Raw genomic sequence first — 12,161 nt, 5'->3', positions numbered from 1 at the left:
ACTTCGTTTGAAATTTTTAATGTCAATGTGACAATTGCGACAATTCGTACCTACTGTGAAATGAATATAGAGGTGGAAACCTGTAACATGTCACAGCGATTGCCATTGTGTTGTATGGTCAATAAAACAATGTCGTGATCTCTAAAGATAACAATATTATTTATATTTGTCTAAAATTCTGCATTTTGTAATAATTTTTATAAAAGTTTTTGATTACTTCAATAATACAAATTCTTTACTTTTTAGAGACTGAGTAACGATCACATATGTTACTTCCTTTATCAAATTCTCAGAGGGCTGAAATATATACATTCGGCAAATGTACTTCATAGAGATTTAAAACCAAGTAATCTACTTCTAAATACTACCTGTGATCTCAAAGTAAGTATTGAATTATTCTGAAGCTATTTTTTCCATTGATTGTTACTTAAAAAAAAAGTTATACATATTTTCCACATCTTGAAGAAATGATCTGCTTTAGTTTAATTCATTTCAATTATCCACGATTGGCCTTATTTTATTTTTTTTTTTTTCAAATTATTCCCAGCTTCTCTTTTGCTATTTTAATTTTTTTATAAAATTTCTGATTTTTATCTACTGTTCTTTATTCTTTATTTTTATCTAAGTCCCCAGTTTTTCTGTTCCCATTTGATTTAAGAATGTAGTTAGATCATTTATTTGCCTTTTCGTAGCTACTTCCATTTCCGCATCAGTTTCCTTTTGATTTATTTATGTTTTTTGTTTTGTACTTTGTTGTTTTTTTTGAGCTGTTAGTTTTGTTTAGTCCAATATATTTTTATCCTTCTTTCGTAGTTTGCCACCTACAATTATCTTTTGGTATCTTATTTTTGTCTAATTTTCTTTCTTTCTTTTTTGTTCTTCTCATTGTTTACCTGATTCTCTCGTCAGTTAGGTCGTTGTGCAGCATTACTTTGTCTTTTTTTTTTCGTGATTTTCTGTTTCTACTAACAAGTTTTATCTCCAAGTTTTCTGACTCCTTTATTAAAATTCTTTCTTCATAATATTTGTTTCTTTAGGTTGTTCTAATAAAAAAAAAACAAATACGTAAATATGGTGCTTTCTGTCAAATGGCAGAAGATAAAATCTTTTGACAGTGTAGTCTTACCTGTCTTCCTCGTAATGACAATTCAGCTATGTATTCTCTATGTGATCTCAGCTGAGCAGTATTAAATTTAAAATAAAATAATTTTAATGTTATTTCAAAGCAAAATGTCAAACAGAAAGAGGGACTTCTTCTAGTCCATTGTATATAACATACTCTTAGGATATGCTATGTCCAGTTTCACTTCAAACTTGTTCTTCTTCTTCTTCTTCCTTTGCCCTATCCGTTTCGGACGTTGGCTATTAACAAGGCTATTTTGACTTTGTTTACGGCACCTCTGAACAGTTCGGTCGATGTTAGTCCGAACCATTGTCGCAGGTTATGCATCCATGAGTGTCGTCTTCTTCCCGGTCCCCTCCTACTGTCGATTCTTCCTTGGACTATTAACTGCAGCAGACGGTACTTAGTATGCCTCATGACATGTCCGAAGTACTCAAGCTGCCGTTTCTTTACGGTGAAGATTATTTCTTTGCTTTTGCCTATTCTCTGCATTACTTCCACGTTAGTGATGTGGTCTGTCCAGGATATCCGAAGAATACGGCGATATATCCACAGCTCAAAGGATTCTAGTTTCTTCAGGGTGGCTTCCGTTGTGGTCCATGCCTCTGCTCCATAGAACAAGACCGGGAAGACATAACACTTGACCAGTCTTAATTTTAGTTCCATTGAGATTTTGCTTGTGAACCACTTTTTCATATTGTTGAATGCGTTTCGCGCTTTTTCAATTCGTGATCTTATTTCTGTTGACTGGTCCCATTTTGTGTTGACTGTGGTTCCAAGGTATGTGTATGTCTCCACTTGTTCTATTTTTCGGTTGTCTAATGTCAATTGCATCGGAGGTTGTTGTGTTCTGCTGATGAGCATGCATTTAGTTTTGGTTGTATTGAGTTCTAAACCATATTCTTGACTTGATGTGTGTATGCTTTGCATGAGTCTTTGAAGCTCGTTGCAGTCATTTGCGATAATAACTGTGTCGTCAGCATATCTAATATTATTGATTACCTCTCCGTTTACTTTGATACCCTCCGAAACTTCTCCCAGTGCTTCTCTGAAGATTTGTTCAGAGTATATATTGAACAGGAGTGGCGAGAGGACGCATCCCTGTCGTACACCCTTTTTAATATCTATCTTCCCACTGTGTAAGTTGCCCATCTTTATCTCAGCACTTTGGTTCCAATAGAGACTGGTTATTATGCGCAGATCCTTGCCATCAATATGCATCTTCCTGAGCATTTCCATGAGTTTATCATGTTTGACCTTGTCAAACTTGTTCTTGTCAGCTTGTTCTTAGCATACCGTATCATCTCGATACAAACTTCTGCTTCGTGTTTCATTGAATTACATCTTGAACACTAAAAGAAATAAAAATAATACTCTTAAAAATGGTAAAAGAAGATCAGAGACAAAAATTGTTGAATTGTGTTTTCCCTCCTGAATTTATTTATTTGTAGAATATATATTGCTTTTATGATAACAAAAATCTATTTATATGTTTATAGATATGTGATTTTGGGCTAGCCAGAGTAGCAGATCCAGAACATGATCACACGGGATTTTTAACAGAGTATGTAGCTACAAGATGGTATAGAGCACCAGAAATTATGCTTAATTCCAAAGTAAGTTTATTTATTCAATAATTTCCAAAGTTAAAATTAGGTTCATTACTGCGAGAAAGGAAACCTGATGCAAATTGTCATTTCTATTACACCAATATCCATACTAACTGTTATAATGCAAGAAATGACAGAAATCCATGAATATTATAATACTATAATAGTATATAAGACTATCGCAGTCGATTTTATAACTTTGTTTTGGAACAAAGATTGTTGCCGGATAAAGATTGATTATTCTTGATGATGAATTCAATTCACAAATGTTACGTGATAGAATCTTCTTAAGGATTGGTGTGACAGTACTTAATCGTAAGATCTTTGTACCAAACTTGCTTTTGTCCTTTGATTACATTTCACCAAGAAATCCTGTGCCATAAATAAACACCAACAACTTTCTTATGGGAAGTTTAAGGAATTTACTAGCTACAACAGATGTAGGTTTCAATTTTAGGATCTGGTATGCCCACAATTGGTTCCTGCTCCCTCTCTTTATGATGTTCAGATTATTACCTCTATGACGTTTCCTCCATCTGTATGGATTTTCCTTTGGTTTCTTGCTTGTAAGTAATTTTGGCAGGTTTATGTTCATTAGTGTCCCCAGCCTGCGTATAGATTTCTTTATACTTAATTACATAAAACGATCTTCTTCTTCTTCAGGTACCATCTCCGCTACGGAGGTTGGCAATCATCATAGCTATTTTAATTTTTGAGGCAGTAGCTCTAAAAAGTTGTTTTGAGCTGCATCCAAACCATTCTCTCGGGTTCTTGAGTCATGAAATTCGTCTTCTTCCGATGCTTCTTCTGCCATCTATCTTTCCTTGCATTATGAGTCGCAGGATGCCATACTTCTCGCCCCGCATCACATGTCCACATAAAACGATGGAGTTAATTAATTTGGCTTCAAGTGCAGCCTGTTAAATTTAATTCCGCTGACTTCTTGTCCATCTGTAGACTTGTTCAATTACAATTAATCTTATTAATGTAATTTCAAATTAGCTTAATTTTACATTTTGAGATTTTAAAATTAAATTATATCAACATTCTGCAATGCGGCTCGAAGGACCAATATATTTATTTCTACAACATACAGCAAATATATAATTTGGAAAATTGTTTCTATTTAAGAATTAAGCTCACACTTGTAAACTTGTTGCACATAGTGCACCAACGAGACGAGAAGAGATAGCACATCTCTTGTTTTTTAAATGCGTTCTCACTTAGTTTTCTGAGCAGATGGCAAAATCGCCAAGTATCACGCTATATTTGACCGCTAGTAGTTATCGTGATCTCTTCTTCATTATATAGTAAATGATTTACGATTTTTAGGGATATACAAAATCAATTGATATATGGTCGGTGGGATGTATTTTAGCGGAAATGTTAGCAAATAGACCAATATTTCCTGGAAAACATTATTTAGATCAATTAAATCACATTCTTGGAGTCCTAGGATCTCCCTCACAAGAAGACTTGGATTGTATTATTAATGAAAAAGTAAGTAAATATTTGATAAGATGATAAGAAAAATATATATTACAGAGTGTATGAAAATCTAATATCTAAATCAGTTTTGCAATAAGATCTTCTAATTTAGCATCGTTAGATAATTCATTATGGGAATAATTATCAAAATACTGTGATGGACTGAGTATATCATATTTTATTATTGTAGGCAAGAAGTTACTTACAGTCTTTACCATATAAACCAAAAGTTCCGTGGTCTAAATTATATCCAAACGCTGATCCCAAAGCGCTAGATCTCTTGGATAAAATGTTAACTTTTAATCCTCATAAAAGAATAGGGGTCGAAGAAGCGTTAGCACATCCTTATCTTGAACAGTATTATGATCCAGCCGATGAGGTAAGTAAAAATAATTAAATTAGATTAGGAATTTCGTTAGATAGCCTCTTTTTCGAAATAATTTGGTCTACCAATAATCCATTAATAACAGCACAGCGAAAATCTTTTGACGGATTTTCGCTGTGATTTGACAGCCACAGTCAATTTTGTAACTTGCAAACATCTTTTATTCATCATTTATCTACACTTCATTGACTTCCTCAGCGTTGTGGTACTCCAAAAAAATGTGAAAAGATTTCAGGAGATGTAGGTCTATGATTAGTTGAGCATGTTGAAGGTGAATAAGCAAAAGCATTATTTTCCTGTCTAGGAGCCCTAGCCATATCTGTTGTCACCTCTTTTAGCAAGCCAGACTTAGACTCTTCACCTGAATGCTACAAATTTCTTCGACATCCGCCGTTACATTTTCATTCACTTCGAGATCTTAATTTTTAGAATCGTCCAATATCGATTCGGAATCAGATTGCATTGCCTCTACATCTTTATCTATATTATCCAGTTTCGCTTGTAATTGGTCTCCCATCATGCCAATTCGTGTAAAAGATATATCGTCCTTTCTCAATCTTGACATTTTCCTAGATAAAAATTAATTTTGTAAAATATATGCGGAGCGGTGGTAGGAATATTGTACCATGAGAAAACTTTGTGGATTCTAAATTCTCATATTATCAATCAGGTTAATTATTTCTTACCTAGCAACTTTAATACAAGTCTTGAATACAAATATTTTGTAAATACTTCAGTCAGTTTATGACTACTATCGGGTGCCTTGATGTAAAACTACCCTTCATACACGGCTCGATTGAAATAAAAGTCTAATGTTACGAAAAAACAAGGAAGTTTGCATATCCATAGAGGAGTTTGAAGGACCCTGAAAGGGTGGTGGACAACAGATTGATATTATCTAAATAAGGAGTTAACATCTGTATAGTGGATGGTACCATCATTAGTAACTTTGTCTATTATACATAAGATTTCTTGTGGGATTTGCTGAAACTCTGCAGAAAACCAGCACTAAAAGTTGTTGTCGTCTTAGATGAAGCGAAGGTTCGAAACATTCTACGTGAATGCTTTCCACTGGACTGGATCTGAATTCGAAGAGAAGTACTTTGAACTATATTTAGTGGACGTAACAGTGATTTACTTGATGACATGTAGAGAACACTACCATAATCAAGTTTGGAGCGGGTAAGAGCTCAGTCTATTTTTTAGTAGTGTGTTCTCATCGGCTCCCCAACTATAATGAGCTAGTGAATTAAGGAGATTCATTCTTTGAAGGCACTTACTCTTAAGTTCTCGAATGTGTGGTCTCCAGGAACTTTTTTATCGAAAATAAATAAATAACTAAACTAAATGAATAACTTTGGACTTTGATGGGGAGAAGTTAAGGCCGGATTAACTGGCCCAGTTGTATATTTTATTTACCGTGTTCTGTAGTAAAGTGTTTGTGGTAGATGAGACCTTTCCATGACAGAATAGTATGTGTCAGCATATATTACATATTGTACAGGATCATTTATGAAGGAACTTAAATCGTTTATACTAAGGAGAAATAGTGTGGTGCTTAGGACAGACCCTTGTGGGACACTGTTTTTGGTTGTGTGATGTGAGGACGTTTTGCCGTTAATAATTACTTTAAAGAATCGATCTGTGAAAAAGTTTTTTATAAGAGAATATATATTACCAGATAGCGTGTTCTGACTTGGTATGTTTAGTATCACAGAAATCGGTATAGGTCAAAAGTGCTTTCGATTTCAAAGGAGATTGCAATTACTTCGTCTTTGTTGGATTGCGCATGCGTAATTGTTGAATGAAGAAGTAGAAGATTGTCCATGGTGCATCGATTTGGTCTGAAGCCTGATTGAAATTGGTCGAGAATATTATTTTGTTCAAGGTACCAAAGTAATCTTTTACTGACCATTTTTTCTAGAAGTTTACATAATGTACAGGTGAGATAGATTTGCCTGTATGAGTTTAACGTGATTCTCATCTGGGTTTTGGATGTTTTTCGCTTGTCCTTATTTCTTACCGTAGTCGTCTTCATAATATCAATCTGGTTCCGAGGCTGTACATTTTTTCTTTGAGCAGTATTTGTTTTTACGATTGGTAGGTTGCTAACCTTGCCAATCACCCTCCACATTTTATCCGGGCTTGGGACCGGCTGTGGTAACCGCAGAGCTGCCCAATCCACCCCGCAATCAGTGCAGTCCACCCCCCAGGCAGTGATAGATGCAAATTGGAGCTGGAAGGTCAGATAATAAAACAAGTGATGGAGTTTAAATATCTAGACATCACATTATCTAGCTACGGAAAGCTCGAAACGGAAGTGGAAGATCAAGTGAATAGAGCAAACAGAGCCGCAGTCTGCCTAAATGAAACAATATGGAGAAATAAAAATATCGGGAAAGAAACGAAAGGCAGAATTTACAAAACAGTCATCAGACCAATAATGACATACGCGGCAGAAACAAGACTTGACACAGAGAGGGCAAAAAGGATGTTATAAACAGCAGAGATGAAAACACTGATGGTAAGACACTATGGGAGAGAGGTAGAAGTACAGATATACGACGTAGGTGCAAGGTGGAGAACATCAAGAACTGGGTAAAAAATAGAAGAGTAGGATGGAACGATAACTTACTGGAGGCATATTGAAAAACAGACAGAGTCCTGTCTATATAAAAAGAAGAAGAGAAGAGTTTAACGTGTTTTGATCGGAGATTGATTGCTTTTTTTGATAGGAATCGTTAGGGATTGTCTCCTTAGGGATGGGAATTGTTGGGAAGACCAAATGTTGAACACTTATGAGTATGTTCTCCTATGTATATTGATGAAGATTTTTTAAAAAGATAGAGTGAAAATCGTCTGGACCTGTAGATGAGCTTTTTATCGAAAATATGGCATCGCTTAGTTCTTGGATGCCGAAAGGTACATTAATGGGGTGATTATTATTGCAAGCTTTTGAGTAGCACCAATTTCGTTCTAAGGATTGGTAGGATTATTTGATTTGTTGAGAAAATTTTGGGAAAGCATATCACTGATTTGTTGATCATCTTTAATGACGTTGTCCTAAATGATGAGAGCTGGAATTTTGTATGATACGTAATGTCCTTTCATTGTCTTTATTTTTGACCATACTTGAGTCGAGGGGTATCTTTGCTAGTAATCTGACTCCATGAATTTTGTTTACTGTTTTTTATTATGTGTTTTGTTTTTGTTCTAAGCCTTTTCAAATCTATTAACAGCTATAGTGCGAGATTTTCGGAATCTATTTAAAGCTCTTTTGTTTTGTTGAATTCATGTTTTACATGAGTCATTTCATCAGGGAATGTGTTTTTTAGTTGAGCTAATTTTTATTTTAAGTTACCCTCTACTGCGAAAGAAAATATGCAATGGTGAATTGTTTGGAGTGAATGCCTGCTTTAAGAAATGATACCGGGGAAGCTATTTTTAGACCTAGGCTTTTAACTACAGTTTCGATAATTGCGTGCGGGATAAACAGGGAGACATTGGATATTAAGATTCTTTTTGTAGGAGAAACGAGTTTACGTATGTTTAAAGTTAGGGAACGTCATAATTGGAAGAACCCAAAATGAAGCAGTGGAGTCTTTTACACGTATCAAAAATGCCACAGAAAACATCGGACTTCTGATTAACATCCAGAAAACTAAATATATGCCGGCCATATCAAGAATTCAACAAAATAACTTAGAGGTGCAACACGAAACGATAGAAATGGTAGAAGAATTCTGCTACTTAGGATCACTGGTAGACTACAAAAATAACACATCCAACGAGATAAAAAAAAGAATATGCGTGGCTAACCGCTGTTATTTTGGCCTGGGCCCTCAACTAAGAGCGAGAAGTATGTCAATAGCAACAAATGCAAACTTTATAAAACAATAATACGCCCAGTGCTCACATACGGATCGGAAACATGGGCAATGACGACCCGAGATGAAGAGTTACTGCGAGTCTTTGAAAGAAAAGTATTGAGGACCATATATGGCGGAGTAAACGAACAGGGTCTGTGGAGAAGGCGATATAACTTTGAACTCTATAGACTTTTTGGTGATGCAGATATTGTGAAGACCATCAAAATAAACCGCCTAAGGTGGGTGGGCCACGTTATGCGGATGGATGAGAGTGATCCCACTAAAATAACTATGCTAAACAGGCCGGTCGGAAGAAGAAGAAGGGGGCGACCTAAACTCAGTTATCTGGACGATGTACAGGAAGATCTGAGGGAGATTGGAGTGAGGGGCCGGAGAAGACAGACACTCGATAGGGAAGGATGGAAGAATGTTTTGAAGCAGGCCAAGGCTCACGAAGGGCTGTAGCGCCAACTGATGATGATGAAAGTTAGGGAACCGATTTGTATGGTAGGATGAGATTTTATGAGTTCATCTACGATGTTTTTATTAGTTAAATATATAGAGACCCTATTGTTGGAGATTCTGGAGGCGAAGCAGATATTCCTGGGTTCAATAATATCACCAATTGCTTTCACAAAAACAAACAATTTGAGGGTGTCTTCGACATGGAGTATGATTGCTTGTTCTTTCTTTGAGTAGATTGGTTTCGCTGATGTTTTTGCTGCTGTTAACATTGAAGAAGTGTTGTTGTTTGGTGTATCTTGTTTGTTGCGGATTGTTGAATATTGTTGTGACATTGTTGTTGAAGGAACAGTTGGTTTGTTGGTATTTCACATGCTGCTCATGTGCACATAAGCTGCACGTCAATTGTTGGTATTAACTGACAATTTTATTTTGAATGAACTCAATGCCTGGCCTATATGGCCGGCAAATTATTTTTATTAACTATTTTTTGTACAATAAAGTTTTAAATCACTTTCTGATAAAAAAGTATTATTAATTGTTCTTATCGTACAAAAACCACATCGCGCATTACCGATGTAACCACACTACACCACTTTTTAAACGATATGTATGTTTTCGATATATTCGTCGATATACGCTGCAATGTTAACTCGTCGGTGACTAGCGCTGTCAAAAAAAGGTTATTTAAGATAACGTATTTTCTTTTTATTTTCAGCCTATAGCAGAGACTCCCTTCAGGTTCGATACAGAATTGGACGATTTACCTAAAGATCACCTGAAAAGATTAATATTCGAAGAAACACTTCTCTTTAAACAATGTCAACAATCGGACCCGAACAATAGGTCATAGTCATTTGAGATACATGTATAAAATTATTTTCTATTTATATAATTTTTGTTATTGTATACGTGAATTTATGCAATGGACAAAAGTGTAGAGAAAATTGTTGAGTGAGACGATAGAGATATGTAAGTTTAAAACTTTACTGTGAATAGGTTAGACCTATTGTAATATTATATTGATTTAAGAGAGCTTTTTTTTAAGGACTACAAAGCAGATAAACGTATTTATTGTTTGTGTTTTATAAATAAAACACATACGGTTTATTAACTAAATTCACGGCAACTATTTAGGGGTTGACTACGTTTCTAGCTGGAAAAGTGTTCATATCAATGTGGTTGTTGTGGATTTAGCTAACAAATTTGTGAATATTTCGAAAACTTAAGTTTTCAGCGTTTTATTTAAACTATTTTCAGTGTTTATGCAGTCAATATAACACGGGACATATACTTTGATATTATACTATATGGGTGTTTCTCTGCTATTTGGAAATTCTCTATACAAAACTGTCCCAAAGCCAATTTTATTAACCCGTAACTAGTGAGGTCCATTTTTTGTTACGTGTATGGTGAGTTGGGGTCACACTGTTTATGGACTTTTATTATTGGACACTATGGACGTTTATTTTGTTATAACATAAATTTAACAAATATTTGACATACTTATCACGCGTAAAAAATTAAACTAAGAGACGACCTCAAAAACTGAGTTATTTTGTAACTAGAATTATCCTGTAACAAAAAAATGAGGAACAAAAAAAATTTTTTTTCTTAAAACATAAACTTAAACATTCAGTCTAACCTACCAATACAAAAAAATAACCAAAAACATAAAAACTACAATCCATTCTTATAGGCAATCTTTGCAAATGTGTTTCACACATGTGGCATATTGGCGCTTTGCAACTAACGCAAACTATCTTCGTTTTTCTATCCAATAATCGTGGACATTCTGAGTACCTTACTCTTTTTTCTAAAATAGCATTTTTCTGTTCAGGAATGTCTGTTTTTAAAATGGAAGCGATATTATGTCTCAGTTGTCTTGGAATTTGAGAAATAGTTAGTCTTCTTTCCATATGATCCCGCACAAGCTGCCGAGCCAGAGATTTGATGAATTCATACCTCGACTTTTGGGGGTTTCCAGGTAGGGATGAGTATATTATAAACGCATTGACGGATGAAATATCCAAAATGTAAGTAAGTAAGATACCAACAAGTAAGATGCCATCTCGACTTCTACGATGTGTAGAATACACTGTACATTTTTCATCTAATGCATAGACGCCTCCTTTTGTTTGATTATAAAACTCGATAACTTCGAGTTTGTTTGTTTCATCGTTTACTGCATTACTGTAGTGCATTGAAGACATCAAAAGTACCGCTTTTCGTGGTTTAGGTACATATGAAACTAATGTAACTCTATCGTCAAATCCAAATAGAGATGATCCCGTGAGCCTCGTTTTAGTTGACAAAAAAGAAATAGGTATCTCCCTTTTATCTTTTTTTAACAGTACCCACGTAAGTTAGGCCTCGGTTCCTCAACTCAGTTATCACTTCTAAGGATGTAAACCACTTGTCTGCTGTTATATTACGGTTAGAACCCTCAATACATTTTACTAGACGAAGAACTGATTGCGTTGGTTTGTTAAATTTTCTTTCCTCTTCTGACAATGTTTGGCCATCACTTCCAGCACCTGTATATACACACTCATCCAAAAAGTAATGGGTTCGGGCGTCAGTTAGTGCCATTATCTTTAAGCCATATTTTCGGGCGTTTTGAGACATGTACATGCGAAATAAACATCTTCCTCGAAAACCAATGAGCATTTCATCAATACAAGCATACTGCCCTATGCAATCATTTTTTTTTGCCATTTCCTACAAACTTATTAAAAATTGTTGAAACGGGGGCAAGTTTTTCGGTTTTTGACGTTCTTCCCTCATAGTTTCATCATCAAACCTAAGCGCTGTCAAAAGTATTAAGAATCGTTTTACTGATATGGTGCATCTAAAAATTTCTCTAGCAGTACCGTCGGTGGCGAATATCGAACTCAAGTCTTCCGTATTGGATTTAAATGTGGCTGAGTAAAATAACAACCGATAAACGCTCGTTCAATAATGTCTAAATCTTTTAGATCCGTTCTATTACTATCGGTATATTTCGTTCTAATCCTGGCAAGTTTTTCATTTGTTCTAAGAACAATCTTTTTTAAAATATCGTTTGTTATTGTACATTCCTAAAAACTTTTATGGAGACACAATTTCCCCAGAGACTAGGCTGGTCCAAAAACCCCAGGAAGATGAGAGATAATGTTAAAACTTCTTGTTCTTACATTTGAAGGTGGAGCTTCTGCAGTCCACTTGTATCGATTTTTGCCATA

The 12,161-nt window shown here is 35.1% G+C and overlaps 1 protein-coding gene across 1 annotated transcript in view; it reads left to right on the top strand.

Annotated features, from left to right (window-relative positions):
* Positions 1–10,166, top strand: part of rl (Mitogen-activated protein kinase rl) — a 42,068-nt gene extending 31,902 nt beyond the window's left edge. Inside the window, exons 4-8 of the mRNA XM_072544191.1 lie at positions 247–381; positions 2,623–2,739; positions 4,066–4,233; positions 4,412–4,600; positions 9,656–10,166. Coding sequence (XP_072400292.1) covers positions 247–381; positions 2,623–2,739; positions 4,066–4,233; positions 4,412–4,600; positions 9,656–9,790 — 744 coding nt within the window. The 3' untranslated portion in view covers positions 9,791–10,166. The remainder of the gene's footprint in view (positions 1–246; positions 382–2,622; positions 2,740–4,065; positions 4,234–4,411; positions 4,601–9,655) is intronic.
* The last annotated feature ends 1,995 nt before the right edge of the window (positions 10,167–12,161 follow it).

Source organism: Diabrotica undecimpunctata, chromosome 9 (assembly GCF_040954645.1).
Source record: "Diabrotica undecimpunctata isolate CICGRU chromosome 9, icDiaUnde3, whole genome shotgun sequence".
Classification (NCBI taxonomy): Eukaryota; Metazoa; Arthropoda; class Insecta; order Coleoptera; family Chrysomelidae; genus Diabrotica; species Diabrotica undecimpunctata.
The sequence above is the reverse complement of the archived record's forward strand: the minus strand, read 5'-3'. Positions and strand labels throughout refer to the sequence as shown.